Source organism: Salvelinus fontinalis, chromosome 11 (genome assembly GCF_029448725.1).
Source record: "Salvelinus fontinalis isolate EN_2023a chromosome 11, ASM2944872v1, whole genome shotgun sequence".
Taxonomy (NCBI): Eukaryota; Metazoa; Chordata; class Actinopteri; order Salmoniformes; family Salmonidae; genus Salvelinus; species Salvelinus fontinalis.
The window spans coordinates 49,522,978-49,543,521 of NC_074675.1; the positions used below are offsets into that span (position 1 = coordinate 49,522,978).

Here is a 20,544-nt window from a genome sequence, read left to right on the forward strand (position 1 = left end):
CATTCACCAGGACCTTTTTACCAAACCATCAATCCAAAGATACCATACATACTATAGTACAGTTTTCCTGTAAGGTCAATACGTCCGTAATGATTTTTAACGAATGGGTGGTCACGGGAATCGAACCCACTATCATGGCATTGCAAGGGTCATGCTCTACCACCTGAGCTGTGCTGGACCGCCAATAAACAATGTTCCATTCCATCCCTCTCTCCCCCAGGTCCGCAACACAACTGGTTGAAGGACTTTGTGTTGATGGTATCTATAGTGATTGGGGTGGGAGGCTGCTGGTTCGCTTACATCCAGAACAAGTCTTCCCGGGTCCACATGGGACAGATGATGAAGGACTTGGAGAGCCTGCAGAGTGCTGAGCAGAGCCTCATGGACCTACAGGGACGGTACGTAACCTAGTAGTTTTTATTAAGGGTGTGTATACTTTATATAGATGTTACAGGTATTGTCCTGACCTCACTAGAACACCTAGCCACCTTGTTAAAAGGTTCCGATCTCTTTGTGTAACATCTTATGCATTGGACTGTGCCCAAGGTTCGGGTATATTAAGTGAAGTAGATTGTTTTTGGATGGTGAAGATAACCTGACAAAGTCTTCATGGCTCTCCCCAGGTTGGAGAAGGCCCAGGAGGAGAACCGCACAGTGGCGGTTGAGAAGCAGAACCTGGAGCAGAAGATGAGAGACGAGATCAGCGGGGCCAAGAAGGAGTCGTACCGCCTCCGGGAGCTCCGTCAGGGTGCCGAGTGTGAGCTCAGCCGCCTCAAATACGCAGAGGAGGAGCTGGTGCAGGTAGGAACCATTGAGAGTGTGTCGCAAGTCATTAAGGTTGCAAAACTACCGGTCATTTACCAAAGTTACCAGAATGTTAACTAATTTTGGTAACTAACAGGTCATTTATGGAAACCGGTAATTTAATTTTGTAATTTTTATAAGGATCCTCATTAGCTAACGCCATAATTAACAAGACATTACAAACAACCACAATCAAGACATAAACATTCAACAAGTAGACAATACAGATAATTAAAATACCTCACAGGAAACGCATCTAAACTTCTTATGGATCAAATCTCTGCGGGATCGATTTGACAACATCTGGTAAAAAATGCAGAGCGCGGAATTCAAAATAAAAAATTGAAATATTTAACTTTCATACATTCACAAGTGCAATACACCAAATTAAAGCTTAACTTCTTGTTAATCTAGCCACTGTGTCAGATTTTCAAAAAGGATTTACGGCGACAGCAAACCATGCGATTTATCTGAGGACAGCACCCCATCAAACAAACACATGACAATCATATTTCAACCCGCCAGGCGCGACACAAAACTCAGAAATAACGATATAATTCATGCCTTAACTTTGAAGAGCTTCTCCTGTTGGCACTCCAATATGTCCCATAAACATTGCAAATGATACTTTTGTTCAATTAATTGCGTCGTTATATCTCCAAAATGTAAATTTATTTGGCGCGTTTTATTCAGAAAGACACTGGTTCCAACTCGCCCAGCATGACTAGAAAATATCTAATAAGTTACCTGTAAACTTTGTCCAAACATTTCAAACAACTTTCCTAATCCAACTTTAAGTATTTTAAAACGTAAATAATCGATCAAATTTAAGACGGGATAAACTGTGTTCAATAGCGGATAAAATGAAAGTGGAGCGAGCTTCAGTTCACGCAGCCCCAAACAAAAGAGTACACTTGGCTGTACACCCAGAAAGGAAAGGAAAGCTACTTCTTCATTTCTCAAAAGAAAAACATCAACCAATTTCTTAAGACTGTTGACATCTAGTGGAAGCTATAGGAACTGCAAGCATTTTTCTATTAAAACGGGCTTGCCATAGAAAACCAATGGAAAACAGATTGACCCCAAAAAATGTTTTCCCTGGATGGATTGTGCTCAGGGTTTTGCCTGCCAAATCAGTTCTGTTATACTCACAGACATTATTCAAACAGTTTTAGAAACTTCAGAGTGTTTTCTATCCAAATATACTAACAATATGCATATCCTAGCTTCTGGGCCTGAGTAGCAGGCAGTTTACTTTGGGTATGCTTTTCATCCGAATGTGAAAATAGGGCCCCCTATCCAAGAGGGGTTTTAACATTCAGTTGTTACTATATATTTCCTGTCCAGTCATATGGTCTATCACATTAGATGTTCTTTTATTTTTTTCTTGAAGGTGGATTTACTTTTTGCCTGAGAAATATGGATTGGTAAAAGTTCCATTCGGCTATAGCTCTATATAAAACTGTAGATTTTTAGGCGATTTGTCCTTGGCTTGAGTTGTTTGTAGCTGCCCTGAATTTGCCTGTCTGGTTTTGTGGTTATGCGTGTTGCTAGTATGTACTAATTGGACTGAAAAATATATATATTTTTTTTTATATATAACATTCCTAAAGGAAATCAGAAGACTAGATAGTCATTTGTTTTTAATGTGAAGCCATGGGAGATTCTAATGCATTTGGATAATATTCATATGGTTAGAGCAATGAAGAGGTAATCTGCCAGCCCTGTTCTGAGCCATTTGGAGATTTTTTATATCTCTCTTTGCTGCAGATGACCATATAACTGGACAGTACTCTAAGTGTGATAGGGACAGGGATTAACCATATAACTGGGCAGTACTCTAAGTGTAATAGGACCAGGGATGGAATCACCTGATTCAGAGTGCTAGATGTTACATACTCTGAACATTTTCTTGTAACAGCAATTCCCTTACCCATCTTAATAACAATATTATCTATGTGTTCTAATAGTTTTGTTTTTTCCACTTGCTCTACATGTATTCTATTCATCAACTCATTCAATTGGGGGTCATCAGCAACCATATATCTTGAACCAAATACAATACATTTAGTTTTAGAAATGTTCAACACCAATTTGTTCATATCAACCCACTCAGACACCATTCTTAGTTCACTGCTCAGTACACCTGTTAGCTCTGCAGGGTATACATTGTAGAGTCATCAGCATAAATGACCACTCTTGCTTTGTTCATTACTGAAGGTAAATCATTAGTAAAGATAGAGTAGAGCAGTGGGCCTAGGCAGCTTCCTTGAGGAACACCACAATCTATATCTTTATTTTTTGAAAAGCTACCATTTTAAAGAACACTTTTTGCCTTCTCCTGGATAGATAGCTTTCTATCCAGGACAGAGCTACATCCTTAAAACCATACCATTTGAGTTTTCCTAGTAACATTTCATGATCAATTACATCAAAAGCAGCACTGAAATCCAGCAACACTGCACCATCTAACTTCCTGTCATCCATACTCTTTAACCAATCATCTGTCATTTGTTCTAAGGCCGTACTCATAGAATGCCCTTTGTATGCTAGAAACCTGTTATCAGACCATTACATGAGAAATAATCCTTGATTTGTACAGATACAATTTTTTCCAATAATTTACTTAACACAGGCAGCAAGCTTATAGTACGACTATTAGGACCAGTGAATGCAGATTTTTTATCCTTAGGTAGTGGAATAACCTTTGACTCTTTTCAGACTTCTGGGCACACCTCATACATCAAGCACTTATTAAAAATATGAGAGATTGTATAGATATTTGGTTAGCTGTGACTCTAAGCAATTTGGTGTCTAGATGATCTGTACCAGGTGACGTGTCATCAGAAAGAGACAACAGCATCCTTTTTGCCTCTTCTTCTTCTACTTGGTGACATTTCAACCTGCATTGCCTCTCCTTCATGATACAATCTGTTATAAGGGTATATGACACGGAGCCATCAGTTGGAATCATAGCATTCCTCAATTTATCCACTTTGCCTGTAAAATATTCATTAAAGTAGTTTGCGTTGTCATGTGGTTTTGTAATAAATATATCCTCTGATTCAACAAAAAGAGGCGGACATGAATTCCTACCCATAATAGTGTTCAACGTTCTCCACAGCTTTTTTCCCATCACCCTTCACTTCATCAATTTGGTGCTGATAGAATCCTTTCTTCTTTTCTTTGTTTAGCTTGGTCACAAGATTTCTTCATTTACAATAACTTTGCTTATCAAACAAAGTACCAGATTTCTCTGCTACTTTTTTGGCATCATACTGTTGAATCATTACATTTCTCAGCTCATAATCAATCCACGGGGCACCGTTTGACGTCACAGTGCATTTTCTTAAAGGGGCGTGCTTATCAGCTATACTCATAAATAATTCATTAACAAGTGTGATAGTGACATTTCAGGATCATCCGTACTACACACTTCTAAACATGGCACATTCTTAATCTCATCCACAAATGAGTCCTGATTGAACCCTCTGTAGGACCGGCGGTAGATTACCTTAGAGACAGCCTTGGGTATTTTAGTTGTCCTAGTGAGTGAGTCCTGATTGAACCCTCTGTAGGACCGGCGGTAGATTACCTTAGAGACAGCCTTGGGTATTGTAGTTTTCCTAGTGAATGAGTCCTGATTGAACCCTCTGTAGGACAGGCGGTAGATTACCTTAGAGACAGCCTTGGGTATTTTAGTTTTCCTAGTGAGTGAGTCCTGATTGAACCCTCTGTAGGACAGGCAGTAGATTACCTTAGAGACAGCCTTGGGTATTGTAGTTTTCCTAGTGAGTGCAACCAAGTTATGATCACTGCAACCTAGTGCCACTGATACAGCGTTAGAACAACGTTCAGCCATGTTGGTAAAAATGTGATCGATACGAGTTGATGTGATACCGGACCTATTAGTGAACGTTCTGGTTGGTAATGTCATAACTTGGGTCAGGTTACATACATTGGAAACAGAAATAACTTTCTCTTTGGACAGTTTGTATTAAAAAAAATCACCCATTGCGCCTCTATTCCATTGAACATTAAGTCCTTACGTTGTTTTGCTTGAATATGCCTCTGGATGTAAACTGGAACTCCACCTCCATATCTATTTCTGTCCCTCCTGAACATATTGTCTCCATGTATAGAGATCTCAGCATCCTCAAAATAAGAGTCCAAGTGAGTCTCTCATATTGCCAATACATGAATATTGTTTGACTGCACTAGACAGCATATTTCATGACTTTTGTTCCTTAAACTGCATATATTCAAGTGAGCAATGAACAGACCTTTCTTTGGTATATTTACAGTATTTATACGTCCAAACATGAATCAGTAGCTGGAATCTGAGAGAGCGAGAAACTCAGTGTGTATGTGGGTAATGTATACTTGAATAACAGAATTTTCTTATTTTTCATATAAAATATTCATTTTTGGTATAATCTATGTGTCAATATTGTCCACGACTTTTAGTGGATAGACCATTTGGTGAAAGAGGAAATAGCCTAATTTAATAAAAAAAGCATCTAATCAACATTTAGAAAGCTTTTATAGAAATCAGACGCAACAATGTGGAGTGGCTTTCTAGTTAGTTGTGTGATGACATCACGTCCCCCCGAGTACCTTCAAAATTATTTGGCAAAAATTATTTATTTGAAGAACCGTCTTTTTCATCATCATTTGTCGCAAAAAAAGAAAGTTAGACAAAATAATAATCCATCCCTGCCAAACAGCATTTTTATTTTTATCGTTTTTAAGAGCGTTTCTCCTATCTGCCGTTTCCATTACACACGTCACAATGTTTTAGTTTTGAGATATTGCTTTTGTCAATGGAGACCTGCCTAATTACATAATTAGCTATTAACTCTGCTACTCTTCCAACTATAGACTACGTCTGCCCCCAGTTTAGCCCCAAAACATTGACAACAAAAACATATAGACATAGTCAAATAAGTATAAAAATTATAAAGGGTAGTTCATGCTGAAACCCTCATATTAAACACCAATGGTATTCACTAAGTTGATGTTTATATTTAAGATAATGTTTTACAGCGTTGTCAATCTATTTTTCATATTTAAAACATCTTGTTTTATTATTCGATCTTTTACATGTTATGAAAATGACCTAAAATCCTTAAACGTTTCCGTACATCTGCTAGTTTACTGGTACATTTTCTCACCGGTACAATTCCCTCCCTTTGAAATGATAAACAGAATACTGTCCACCTGTGTCATGTGAAATACTGTCCCCCTGTGTAGCGTCAAATCCTGTCTCTCTGTGTCACGTGAAATACTTCCCCCTAGTGGCGCGTACAGTACAATGCAATCCCAATTACCATATGAATGCAGTGTGGAATTCAGATCATATGCTTACCACACATAGAATACTATTCCTCTGTGTATACTGGTATTCCACAGTAAAGCATTTGACACCGTTCCCCTGTGCATTGCATAATACCATCCCTTATGTACAGTAACAGTACTGCCCCCACTTTTATGCCATGATACCGTTTTATTTCATACGTGTGCGACGCCTAAATGTGTCCCCCCTCCTGTCTCCAGGTTCGTATGGCCCTGAAGCGGGCGGAGAAGGAGATGCAGACAGAGTGGTCGGTGCCAGACGCCCTACAGATGTGGCTCCAACTCACCCACGAGGTGGAGGTCCAGTACTACAACATCAAGAAACACAGTGCGGAGCTACAGCTCATGGTCGCTAAGGAAGAGGTAACTTCCTGGAGAACGAATGACATCGCTAAGACATCACATCCTTTTAGAGAGTTTTTCTAAGTAGGAGCAGACTTTCGGGGGATTTTGGGGTGTAACAGGATTTGGTTCAAACCTCACTGGGTTCTGACTTTGTAAACAAGTTGAGTGTTCAATTCTGAGGTGCAATTTGGAACAAGCGTTGCCCTTGTATAATTGAAAACGTACACGCACGTAAGCACACACACACACACAAGCACGCACACATATACACGGACAGGCAGGCGCACCCACACACACACAAAGAAACAAAATTAAAGTTTTTTTTTCCTAATGAGTTTTTTTAATGACACAGCTAAATTACTTTTTAATTGCATTGTTTGTTTTTGCCTTTGTTTTTGCCTTTGCAGCGAGACTGACTCATCAGGCAATTTCAGAAGTCAATTAAATGTGGCGCTGTGATCGCAGAAACCAGGAGACACAGCAATATGTTGCTCTCATTAAAGTAGATGTGGCCCAATTTGAGGACTTATTGATAAAACTAGTCGCTGTAGTAAATTGTATTGTGTATCAGTCTAGATACCCGTCTGTTTCTGCTCTAGCCAACAGATTGTGGTCTTGGCAAGAGATGTACAGTACCTTCAGAAAGTATTCATACACAATATGTATTCACATACACTTATTCCACATTTTGTTGTTACAGCCTGAATTCAAAAAATGGATTACATTGACTTTGTATCTCACCCATCTACACACAATACCCCATAATGACAAAGTAAAAACATGTTTTTAGAAAGGTTTGCAACTGTATTGAAATGCAGAAATACTGTATCTCATTTACATATGTATTCACACTTCCTTTAGCAGCGAATACAGCTGTTAGTCTTTCTGGGTAAGTCTCGAAGAGCTTTGCGCACATGTATTAAACATTATTCAAGCTCTGTCGAGTTGGTTGTTAATCCAGCTAGCCAGCCATTTTCAAGTCTTGCCATTTTCAAGTCAAGCCGATTTTAAGACAAAACTTTAACTGGGCCACACAGGAACATTCAATGTTGTCTTGGTAAGCAACTCCAGTGTATATTTGTCCTGGTGTTTCAGGTTATCATCCTGCTGGAAGGTGAATTTGTCTCTGTGTCTGAAAGCAGACTGATCCAGGTTTTCCTCTAGGACTGTGCTTAGCTCTATTCTGTTTCTTTTTATCCTCGAAAAACTCCCTAGTCCTTGCCGATGACAAGCATACACTCAACTTGATGCAGCTATCACCATGCTTGAAAATATGAATAATGGTACTCAGTGATGTGTTGTGTTGGATTTGCCCCAATACATAACACTTTGTATTCAGGACATAAAGTTAATTTCTTTGCCACATTTTAGCAGTTTTGCTTCAGTGCTTTTATTGTAAACAGGATGCATGTTTTGGAATATTTGTTTTCTGTACAGGCTTCTTTCTTTTCACTCTGTCATTTAGGTTAGAATTCTGGAGTAACTACAATGTTGTTGATCCATCATCAGTTGTTTCCTACCACAGCCATTCAACTCTGTAACTGTTTTAAAGTCACCATTGGCCTCATGGTGAAATCCCTGAGCGGTTTCCTTCCTCTCCGGAAACTGAGTTAGGAAGGACGCCTATATCTTTGTAGTGACTGGGTGTATTGATACACCATCCAAAGTGTAATTAATAACTTCACCAAAATCAAAGGGATATTCAATGTCTGCTTTTTGAAATGTTTTACTCATCTACCATTAGCTGCCCTTCTTTGCGAGGTGTTGGAAAACCTCCTTAGTCTTTGTGGTTAAATCTGTTTGAAATTCACTGCTCGTCTGAGGGACCTTACAGATACTGTAATTGTATATGTGGGGAACAGAAATTAGGTAATCATAAAAAAATCATGTTAAACACTATTATTGCACACAGAGTGAGTCCATGCAACTTATGTGACTTGTTAAGCCCATTTTTACTCCTGAACTTATTTAGGTTTGCCATAACAAAGGGGTTGAATACTTATTGACTCAAGACATTTCAGATTTTCATTTTTTAAATACATTTTTTTAAAGGTCTAAAAAATATAATTTCACTTTGACATTATGGGGTATTGTATGTAGGCCAGTGACAACACATCTCAGTTTAATCCATTTTAAATTCAGGCTGTAACACGACAACATGTGGAAAAAGTCAAGGGGTGAGAATACTTTCTGAAGGCACTGTAGGAATGTATTCATGAACAGCTGCTACAATGGGCCGATTTTTCACAAGATAAGGCATGAACATGTAGCATAGAATGGATATATTGAATGATAGTGGGGATCAGCCATATAGTGTTGTTAGGTTCTCAGTCTCAGAGTGAAAACTCAATCGACACTGAAAGCTTAAAGATATACTTCTCCTTAATGCAACCGCTGTGTCAGATTTCAAAAAAGCTTTACTCAAAAAGCACACCATGCAATAATCTGAGTACAGCGCTCAGGCACTAAAACAAGCCATACAGATACCCGCCATGTGGAGTCAACAGAAGTCAGAAATAGCATTATAAATATTCACTTACCTTTGATGATCTTCATTGGAATGCACTCCCAGGAATCCCAGTTCCACAATAAATGTTTGTTTTGTTCGATAATGTCCATAATTTATGTCCAAATACCTCCTTTTTGTTCGCGCGTTTAGTTCACAAATCCAAATTCACGAGGCGCGGGCACTTAGTCCAGACGAAAAGTCAAAATGTTCCATTACAGTTCGTAGAAACATATCATACGATGTATAAAATCAATCTTTAGGATGTTTTTATCATAAATGTTCAATAATGTTTCAACCGGACAATTCCTTTGTCTTTAGAAATGAAGAGGAACAGAACTCGCTCTCACGGCTGCGCGCCTGACTTAGCGCATGGCCTTCTGCCAGACCCCTTAGTCAAACAACTCTTATTCTCTCCTCCTTCACAGTAGTAGCCTGAAACAAGGTTCTAAAGACGGTTGACATCTAGTGGAAGCCTTGGGAAGTGCAATCGGACCAAATTTACACTGTATCTTGGATAGGCAAAGCGTTGAAAAACTACAAACCTCAGATTTCCCACTTCCTGGTTGGATTTTTTCTCAGGTTTTTGCCTGCCATATGAGTTCTGTTATACTCAGACATCATTCAAACAGTTTTAGAAACTGTTTTCTATCCAAATCTACTAATAATATGCATATCTTAGCTTCTGGGCCTGAGTAGCAGGCAGTTTACTCTAGGCACACTTTTCATCCGAACGTGAAAATAGCACCCCCAGCCATAAGAAGTTAACCTGGCCTGATCTCGATGCCCCTTCATCACAAATCCATGTCTCTTTCCCCTTATCAATGCCTGCCATATGTGATCATTTCCCTGCACTCACTATTTCAATAGGATACCTGACATAATGTAAATGTTATGCATTACCCTCTCTCCCTCAGTGAAATGAATACGTCTAGTTCATATTGTCAGAACCCAACAGTGTCTATGTCTTTGTGTCAGGCAGAGAAAATCAACAGAAAGAGGAGTAGTGTGTTTGGGACCCTTCACGTCGCTCACAGCTCATCACTGGACGAGGTGGACCACAAGATCCTAGAGGCCAAGTAAGAGAAGACGCATGCTCACCATTCATTTACTCTGCTGTCACGTCATGGTGCTGTGCATTGTCACCTTGATCCGTATGTCTTTGTCCATTGAGCTGAATGGATGATGTGGAAAGGCTTGGGGATTTATGCCAGATCTATTGCTTACTGACGGAGGCTATCAGGATCCCCACATATGTCAAACTCTACCTATCGGGTATAAATACCTACTAGAGTAACTTGTTGTCCATGCATTAGTGGTATCTGCTTCAAATATAAACACACAAACCCAGGTGTCTGGATAAAGGCCAGTACTGCCAGAAGAGGATGGACCTCCCCTCTGAGCTGGGTTCCTCTCTAGGTTTCTTCCTTCTAGGGAGATTCGCCACCGTGTCTCAGCTTCTGCTTGCTCTTTGAGGTCTAGGCCGGTTTGCTGTGAAAGCACATGGTGATAACTATTGGTATAAAAAATGGCTTTTTAAATACATTTGATTGTTTCCAGGAAGTCCCTGTCGGAGGTGACGGCTTGCCTGAGGGAGCGCCTCCACCGCTGGCAGCAGATGGAGAAGCTGTGTGGTTTCCCCTTGGTGCACAACGCTGGGCTTCCCAGCCTGACTGCCACCCTGTACTCAGACCACAGCTGGGTGGTCATGCCCCGCGTCTCCGTGCCCCCCTACCCCATCGCCGGTGGGGTGGACGACCTCGATGAGGACACTCCTCCAATCATTCCACAGTTAACCTGTAAGTGTGGAGGTTGTCATGGAAATGCAAAAATACTCCATTTACAGTTGTAAAGTGACAGTGTGTGGTCAGTATGACCTCAACAAGGCTCAAATAGATTTAAAATGTGTGTTTTTAATTTGTGTGTATTCAGTATCCACTATGTATGATTATGATAGTAACCATACAAACCCCTCTCTCTCTGGTTTTTCCCAGCAGCCTCTATGATGCGGCCCCCTTTAACACGCAATAGCAGCCTGTGCCGTTCCCGCCGGAGCCTCTACAACACTTCAATGACGTCAGCTGACCCCGACCTGCTCTCCATGACCAGCTCACCCCTCTCCTATCATCCCGAGGGGGAAGAGGGATATATCTTCTTCATGGAGAGAAAGGGGTATGTTACTTTGAACCACTTCTGCCCTATTTTTGTGCGGGTCCGTTTATGATAATGCGTTCAGAATAGAAAGGGGAAAGGGAGATACCTAGTCAGTTGTATGACTGAATACATTCAACTGAAATGTGCCTTGTGCATGTAACCCAACCCCTCTGATTCAGAGGGGTCTGAATCTTTGAATATGTGCTGATCTGACTTTCAGTTTCTTGCTCCCTCCTTTATTTTGCTCTCTCTCTCTCTGCGCTCTGCCTCTCTGCTCTCTCTCTCTGTCTCTCTCTCTCTGTGCTCTGGCTCTCTCTCTCTCTGCTCTCTTACTTTCTGTTCTCTTACTTTCTCTCTCTCTCTGCCTCATACTCGCTCTCTCTGCTCTGTCTCATACTCTCTCTCTGTCTCTCTCTGCCTCTCGCGCTCTGCTCTCTTTTTTGTCTTCTCTCTCTCTGCCTCTCGCTGTGCCCTTTCTCTCTGCGCTCTATCTTACTCTCTCTTGCTCTCTCTCTCTGTGTGTGTGTGTTCTGTCTCTGTCTCTTATTCTCTCTATCTCCCCCTCTTGGAGACAGGGATACTCAGGACACGTGTTCAGACACAGACTCTCTCAACTCCTCCAAGGGGCGTAAACAGTCCTACACCAACCCCTGCACACCGGGCCCAGAGACCCCCTACCGCAAGATCTCCCGTGAGGAGCTGATGATGCTGAGCCAGCAGGAGCCTCAGTCTTATGTCCGGGACTCACCTCCTCCTCAAGGGGGATCCTCGGCCCCCTCCCCAGCCCTGGAGCACCACAGACACAAACACAAGGGTTCGCCCGACCTCACCCGTGGATCTATCCCAGAGTCCCACAGCATGTCCTTCGCCACTTCGTCAGCAGGCAACAAGGCCATGTACAACGGCATCCTGGAGAAGTCCTATAGCATGGGCCAGCTGCACGCGAGCATGACAGGGGCAGGCGGGGTAGCGGTTGGGCGCTACCCGTCCCTCACCTCAATGGACAATGAGGGCAGGGGGGCGGGGGCCAAGGAGCAGAAGCAACCGAGTACCTCCTCCCAGGACTCCAGTGGCAACGGAGACAAGGCCAAGAGGTCCTCGTCCAAAATCAAGAGCTTGTTCAAGAAGAAAAAATAGTCCTACACACACAGAGAGAGGAGAGATTCTAGCCTTAATAAAAAATGGCCGTCATCAAACGAAGCCAAAACATTATTTTTGTTCCTTTTTTTTCTCTTCAAAGATGGAATGTATCTCTGGCTGGACCCCTCAGACCTCTTCCAGATCGGTAGCCTTATTTTTCAATAATGCCTTTTTTTTTCACTCATAGGGCGCTGCTGATGCATACCAGATCTGACATACACCTGGATAGGTATTTTACTTATCAGCTGACCACATCATATGTTGTAGCAATCTGTCAGTCGATGATGTGGCGCTCAAGCATTGGTTGATGCATGCAACGTATGAGTAGGGTAACGCGACCATAGCCTCACATTTTAAGCCTTCAAAGGTCACAGAAAAGTCAAAAGGTCAAGGGTCGTGCCAGCTACCGTCGCCCAGGCAATCGTGAAGAGCATTAGCCTGGTCACTTCTCTTGTCTTCTCTTGTTCTTTTTGAGTTAAAGAACCCCAAAATAAATAACACTTGTTCTATCTGGAAACTGAGGGGGTTTACATGGTGGGCTTGTTAGCTTGACATCACTTCCTGTCTGACAGAGGCTCCTGAGCTCTGGACTCATTTCCTTTTGAGAAATAAAAATCCTGCTGAATTTGTTGCACTACTGCCTTCCTGTTTTCTGGGAAAGGACCGCCGCTGCGTGCGGAGTAAATATTGATGTGTAGAAGAGAATGATGTATGGATAGAGGCCTTGGGGAGATGCAACATGTGGTAGACTATTGCAGCCAGAACCAGTTGGTGCGTTTTCCAATGTCTCTCGTTATGGATTGTTCTATATATATATACACACACACACACACACACACACACACACACACACACACACACACACACACACACACACACACACACACACACACACACACACACACACACACACACAGAGAGTGAGGTTCGAAATTGACACCCTTGATGAAGATGAGCAATAATGACTATAAAATAAATAATTCAAATAATGAGCTATATTCTATTCTAAAAACAATTCTACTATACTGAACAAAATATAAACAACAATTTCTATGATTTTATTTAGTTACAGTTAAGGAATTCAGTCAATTTAAGTAAATGCAGTAGGCCCTAATCTCACATGACTGGGAAATACAGATATGAATCTGTTGGTCACAAATACCTTTATAAAAGGCAGGGGCGTGGATCAGAAAACCTGTCAGTATCTTTTGTGACCACCATTTGCCTCATGCATTGTGGCACATCTCCTTCGTATAGAGTTGATCAGGCTGTTGATTGTGGCCTGTGAAATGTTGTCCCATTCCTCTTCAATGACTGTGAGAAGTTGCTGGATATTGACGGGAACTGAAACACGTTATCGAACATGTCGATCCAGAGCATCCCAAACATGCTCAATGGAAGACATGTCTGGTGACTATGAAGGCCATGGAAGAACTGGGACATTTTCAGCTTCCATGAAGTGTGTACCGATCCTTGTGACATGGAGCCGTGCATTATCATGCTGAAACATGAGGTGATGGTGGGGGATGAATCGCACGACAACGGGCCTCCAAGATCTCGTCACAGTATCTCTGTGCATTCAAATTGCCATCGATAAAATGCAATTGTGTTCGTTGTCTGTAGCTTATGCCTGCCCATACCATAACCCCACCTCCATCATGGGGCACTCTGTTCACAACGTTGTTCTCAGAAAACCGCTCGCCCACACGGCGCCATACCCGTGGTCGGCCGTTGTGAGGCCGGTTGGACGTACTGACAAATTCTTTAAAACGATGCTTACGGTAGAGAAATAATTTAATCTGGCAACAGTTCTGGTGGACATTCCTGCAGTCAGCATGCCAATTGAACGCTCCCTCAAAACATCAGACATCTGTGGCATTGTGTTGTGACAAAGAAACTGTACATTTTAGAGTGGCCTTTTATTGTCCCCAGCATAACGTGCACCTGTGAAATGATTATGATGTTTAATCAGCTTCTTGATATGCCACATCTGTCAGGTGGATGGATTATCTTGACAAATGATAAATGCTCACTAACAGGGATGTAAGCAAATTTGTGCAGAAAATTTGAGAGAAATAAGCTTTTTTGTGCATATGGAACATTTCTGGGATCTTTTATTTTAGCTCATGTTGCGTTTATATTTTCTCTTTAGGGTAATACAATTGCTCAGAGGAAGAGATTTTGTTTAACAACTTATACATTTTTTTAGTTGCTGACAGCCCTAAAGTTTCTTATAAATAAATAGTCAAAGTGTAGTATTTGGTCCCATATTCCTGCTACGTAACGACCACATCAAGCCTGTGACTACAAACTTGATGGATGCATTTGCAGTTTATTTGGTTGTTTCACACTCTTTTTTTGTTGTTGTTTTTCCCAGGAAAAATGAATGGTAATTAATTCTGTCATTTTGGAGTCACTTCTCTTATAAATAAGAATATAATAGTTTCTTAACTTCTATTGACTTTTGGTTCTGAACGCCTAATGAGTCAAAGACGACCTCCACCCTGCACATCCTCGATGTGATGTAACAATCGAAACGCTTTCATTCTATGACGTAATTCCTTTGAAGCATGCCTCTCTGAGTGACAAATACTGGAGAAAAAAGTCTAAGTAATTTACTGAAGACAGCATTGTTATAGAATATGTTTCTGAACATTTCTACATTAATGTGGATGCACAATTCATTCAGGATTTTCCATAATCACGGTACCAAGTGTTTAGAAACATATTCTATTTTAGAAATGAGGCCCGAGGGGGTGTGGTATATGGCCATTATACAAATCAAGTTTATTTTATATAGCCCTTCGTACATCAGCTAATATCTCGAAGTGCTGAACTAAAATAAACGCAATATGCAATCATTTCTAAGATTTTACTGAGTTACAGTTCATATAAGGAAATCGGTCAATTTAAATAATGTCATTAGGTCCTAATCTATGGATTTCACATGACTGGGAATACAGATATGCCTCTGTTGGTCACAAATCAAATCAAATCAAGTTTATTTTATATAGCCCTTCGTACATCAGCTAATATCTCGAAGTGCTGTACAGAAACCCAGCCTAAAACCCCAAACAGCAAGCAATGCAGGTGTAGAAGCACGGTGGCTAGGAAAAACTCCCTACAAAGGCCAAAACCTAGGAAGAAACCTAGAGAGGAACCAGGCTATGAGGGGTGGCCAGTCCTCTTCTGGCTGTGCCGGGTGGAGATTATAACAGAACTATGCCAAGATGTTCAAAATATTCATAAGTGACACGCATGGTCAAATAATAATCAGGAATAAATATCAGTTGGCTTTTCATAGCCGATCATTAAGAGTTGAAAACAGCAGGTCTGGGACAGGTAGGGGTTCCATAACCGCAGGCAGAACAGCTGAAACTGGAATAGCAGCAAGGCCAGGCGGACTGGGGACAGCAAGGAGTCATCATGCCCGGTTTGCCGTGACGTATGGTTCTAGGGCTCAGGTTCTCCGAGAGAGAGAAAGAAAGAGAGAACGAGAGAATTAGAGAGAGCATACTTAAATTCACACAGGACACTGGATAAGATAGGAGAAGTACTCCAGGTATAACCAACTGACCCTAGCCCCCCGACACATAAACTACTGCAGCATAAATACTGGAGGCTGAGACAGGAGGGGTCAGGAGACACTGTGGCCCCATCAGAAGAAATCCCCGGACAGGGCCAAGCAGGAAGGATATAACCCCACCCACTGTGCCAAAGCACAGCCCCCACACCACTAGAGGGATATCTTCAACCACCAACTTACAATCCTGAGACAAGGCCGAGTATAGCCCACAAAGATCTCCACCACAGCACAAACCAAGGGGGGGCGCCAACCCAGACAGGAAGATCACGTCAGTAACTCAACCCACTCAAGTGACGCACCCCTCCCAGGGACGGCATGAAAGAGCACCAGTAAGCCAGTGACTCAGCCCCTGTAATAGGGTTAGAGGCAGAGAATCCCAGTGGAGAGAGGGGAACCGGCCAGGCAGAGACAGCAAGGGCGGTTCGTTGCTCCAGAGCCTTTCCGTTCACCTTCACACTCCTGGGCCAGACTACACTCAATCATATGACCTACTGAAGAGATAAGTCTTCAGTAAAGACTTAAAGGTTGAGACCGAGTCTGCGTCTCTCACATGGGTAGGCAGACCATTCCATAAAAATGGAGATCTATAGGAGAAAGCCCTGCCTCCCGCTGTTTGCTTAGAAATTCTAGGGACAATTAGGAGGCCTGCGTCTTGTGTAGCGTACGTATATAGGTATGTACGGCAGGACCAACTCGGAAAGATAGGTAGGAGCAAGCCCATGTAACGCTTTATAGATTAACAGTAAAACCTTGAAATCAGCCCTTGCCTTAACAGGAAGCCAGTGTAGGGAAGCTAGCACTGGAGTAATATGATCAAATTTCTTGGTTCTAGTCAGGATTCTAGCAGCCGTATTTAGCACTGACTGAAGTTTATTTAGTGCTTTATCCGGGTAGCTGGAAAGTAAAGCATTGCAGTAGTCTAACCTAGAAGTAACAAATGCGTGGATTAATTTTTCTGCATCATTTTTGGACAGAAAATTTCTGATTTTTGCAATGTTACGTAGATGGAAAAAAGCTGTCCTTGAAACAGTCTTGATATGTTCGTCAAAAGAGAGATCAGGGTCAAGAGTAACGCCGAGGTCCTTCACAGTTTTATTTGAGACGACTTTACAACCATCAAGATTAATTGTCAGATTTAACAGAAGATCTCTTTGTTTCTTGGGACCTAGAACAAGCATCTCTGTTTTGTCCGAGTTTAAAAGTAGAAAATTTGCAGCCATCCACTTCCTTATGTCTGAAACACAGGCTTCTAGCGAGGGCAATTTTGGGGCTTCACCATGTTTCATTGAAATGTACAGCTGTGTGTCATCCGCATAGCAGTGAAAGTTAACATTATGTTTTCGAATAACATCCCCAAGAGGTAAAATATATAGTGAAAACAATAGTGGTCCTAAAACGGAACCTTGTGGAACACCGAAATGTACAGTTGTTTTGTCAGAGGACAAACCATTCACAGAGACAAACTGATATCTTTCCGACAGGTAAGATCTAAACCAGGCCAGAACTTGTCCGTGTAGACCAATTTGGGTTTCCAGTCTCTCCAAAAGAAGGTGGTGATCGATGGTGTCAAAGGCAGCACTAAGGCAGCACTACCACGGCTAAGGGCTGTTCTTAAGCACGATGCAACGCGGAGTGCCTGGATACAGCCCTTAGCCGTGGTATAATGGCTATATACCACAAACCCCCGAAGTGCCTTATTGCTATTATAAACTGGTTACCAACGTAATTAGAACAGTAAAAATAAATGTTTTGTCATACCTGTGGTATACGGCTGTTAGCCAATCAGCATTCAGGGCTCGAACCACCTAGTTTATAATCTTATTTATAATAAAAGTGACTCCAAAATACATTATTTACCAATAATTTCTACTGAGCTCAAAATAATCTGAAACGCAACCAAAACGAACAGCAAATGCATCCAACAGGCTTGAGGTAGTCGTTACGTGGCAGGAATATGGAACCAAATACAAACATGTTGACTCATTTCTTTTTTAAGAATCTTTAGGGGTGCCAACAATTTTGACCCTTTTTTGAGGGTAAAAAATAATTACTTGTTAAACAAAATCTACTGAGCAATTTGAATTCGTATAAAAAAATATATAATTTTCCTTTTATTTATTTGTAATTTTTGTTGCAATATAGCTCAGTGTTTTGAATTATTTATTGTATACAATTATTATTGCTCATCTTTATTGAGGAGGTCAATAATGTCAGACCTCACTGTTTATACACTTTGTTTTGTCATTTTGTTCTTGTAGATGTTTTGTAGACAATGTGATTTCTATTGGTGGGGGTTCACAAGGACTGACTGGTGTTTACTGAGGAGAGCTAAATACTATCCAGATTTGACCTGTACTTGTCGTTGTAAACTTTCCTAAGCTTTTCCTGAATATTTTACCATTACTTTCACCTGTTACTTCTCAACTTCCTTTCCCATCATTTACATACGCTATGATAGGGACTGGTCACTAGCAACATACATAGTAGGAGACAAGCTAAACTGAAGAGTGAAGTTAATTGTTGCTATTTTACGATATACATTTGTAATATCAGAAGTCTGCAGATGTGACAAATTAGCTTTCATAGCACATCCCTACATTCTTATACCTACAGTCACCCCTTTACACCTACAGTCACCCCTTTACCCCTACAGTCACCCATTTACCCCTACAGTCACCCATTTACACCTACAGTCACCCCTTTACCCCTACAGTCACCCCTTTACCCCTACAGTCACCCATTTACCCCTACAGTCACCCATTTACCCCTACAGTCACCCATTTACCCCTACAGTCACCCATTTACACCTACAGTCACCCATTTACCCTCACTGTCCATCAAATCCCTGCCTCACCCCTGTCCCCTCTAAACCTCCCTGTCCATCAAATCCCTGCCTCACCCCTGTCCCCTCTAAACCTCCCTCCCTGTCCATCAAATCCCTGCCTCACCCCTGTCCCCTCTAAACCTCCCTCCCTGTCCATCAAATCCCTGCCTCACCCCTGTCCCCTCTAAACCTCACTGTCCATCAAATCCCTGCCTCACCCCTGTCCCCGCTAAACCTCCCTGTCTGTCCATCAAATCCCTGCCTCACCCCTGTTCCCTCTAAACCTCCCTGTCCATCAAATCCCTGCCTCACCCCTGTTCCCTCTAAACCTCCCTGTCCATCAAATCCCTGCCTCACCCCTGTTCCCTCTAAACCTCTCTGTCTGTCCATCAAATCCCTGCCTCACCCCTGTTCCCTCTAAACCTCTCTGTCTGTCCATCAAATCCCTGCCTCACCCCTGTTCCCTCTAAACCTCTCTGTCTGTCCATCAAATCCCTGCCTCACGCCCTCACCCCTCTCATTGTTCTGTGTTTGCTCACCTCTGGGCCTATAGACTGAGTGCTCTGTTTCAAGGGTTCTCTGTTCTCACTGTGATTATACTGCCCTCGCCCCTTCATCTCGGACAAGCCGTCATTACTGTCACGTCATCCCTGTAACCCGTGACGGAGCTGATGTCGCGGCCTGTTACGGTGATGACGCGAATGGGATGACACAACGGTTGTAGGTGGCGGCGTTCCCACCGGGAACGAGAGTATACGTGCTGTTACGGCACACGGACCCAAAAATAAGGAGTTATAGATGAGCAGAACATATGAATGTTTACGAGACGTTAGGGGATTTTTGAACATTTGGTGTGTGACTATTTGTATACCGTAGACAAATTAATAAACAAAACATTGCTGTCTTCAGTGAATTACTTTTTCCCAGTATTTGCCACCCAAAGACGCATTCTTTAAACAAATAACGTCACAGTATGAAATCATATTTTAGATTTACTTCACGTTGAGGATGTGTAGGGTGGGGTTTGTCTTCGACTCATTAGGTGTTCAGGACCAAAACTGTCTCTGCATTGGTGCCTCACTCCCCACAGTGGAGAAATGTTGATGATTCCCAAATTGTCTTCACAGGGTAGTAGAAACAAGAAGAAGAAGAAACACCATTTTGACGCTCCCGTTTGTCTTGAGAGTGGAGGAACAGTGACACGTCGAAGAAAGCAATGCGCGATTGCTTTATCAATATAAACGGAATGTGATGAAAATTGCACTGATGGTTCATCAATTCCACACATAGCAGGAATGAACCGGGGCCGTCTGGCTTGGTGATGAATGTGTTGTTTGACTGCCACTGTACACAACATCCCAGCCTTCCACACACGTACGTACACAAGCCCATTGGCTTGTCCCTCTCAGGGTGCAGTTCCAGAAACGACCACTGGGTTGCAGTAATATATTGGAGAAATCATGACTACTACCAAACAACGCCTGAGGTGGTGCACCAGTGGAGGCTGCTGGGAGAATGGGCTCATTGTAATGGCTGGAATGGAATGAATGAAAAGGTATCAAACATTGATTCTATTCCAGTCATTACAATGAGCCCATTCCTCCTACAGCTCCTCCCACCAGCCGCCGCTGTGACACACCATGTTCTTGCTGCATGAGACATCTTCAGAAGTAAGCTACAAACTGATTCACCTGATTCATAGTTGTGAGAATACGAGAAGATGTAATTTCATCTGCAGCCAAATGATTTGCTTGATATCCTCGAAGGAAGACGACAGCACCTCCTGCTGTCTGTGTCCACTAGTATCGGGGAACATTATATTGCGTGTGC

The 20,544-nt window shown here is 42.1% G+C and overlaps 1 protein-coding gene across 3 annotated transcripts in view; it reads left to right on the forward strand.

Annotated features, from left to right (window-relative positions):
• Positions 1-19,618, forward strand: part of stim2b (stromal interaction molecule 2b) — a 108,307-nt gene extending 88,689 nt beyond the window's left edge. For 2 of the 3 annotated variants that reach the window (XM_055938980.1, XM_055938982.1), the window contains 7 exons: positions 221-398; positions 624-801; positions 6,361-6,522; positions 9,989-10,089; positions 10,571-10,809; positions 11,005-11,182; positions 11,740-19,618. In XM_055938980.1, the coding sequence (XP_055794955.1) occupies positions 221-398; positions 624-801; positions 6,361-6,522; positions 9,989-10,089; positions 10,571-10,809; positions 11,005-11,182; positions 11,740-12,301 (1,598 nt within the window). In that variant the 3' untranslated portion in view covers positions 12,302-19,618. The remainder of the gene's footprint in view (positions 1-220; positions 399-623; positions 802-6,360; positions 6,523-9,988; positions 10,090-10,570; positions 10,810-11,004; positions 11,183-11,739) is intronic. The other variant, XM_055938981.1, reaches the window with a different exon arrangement.
• Positions 19,619-20,544: the final 926 nt, after the last annotated feature.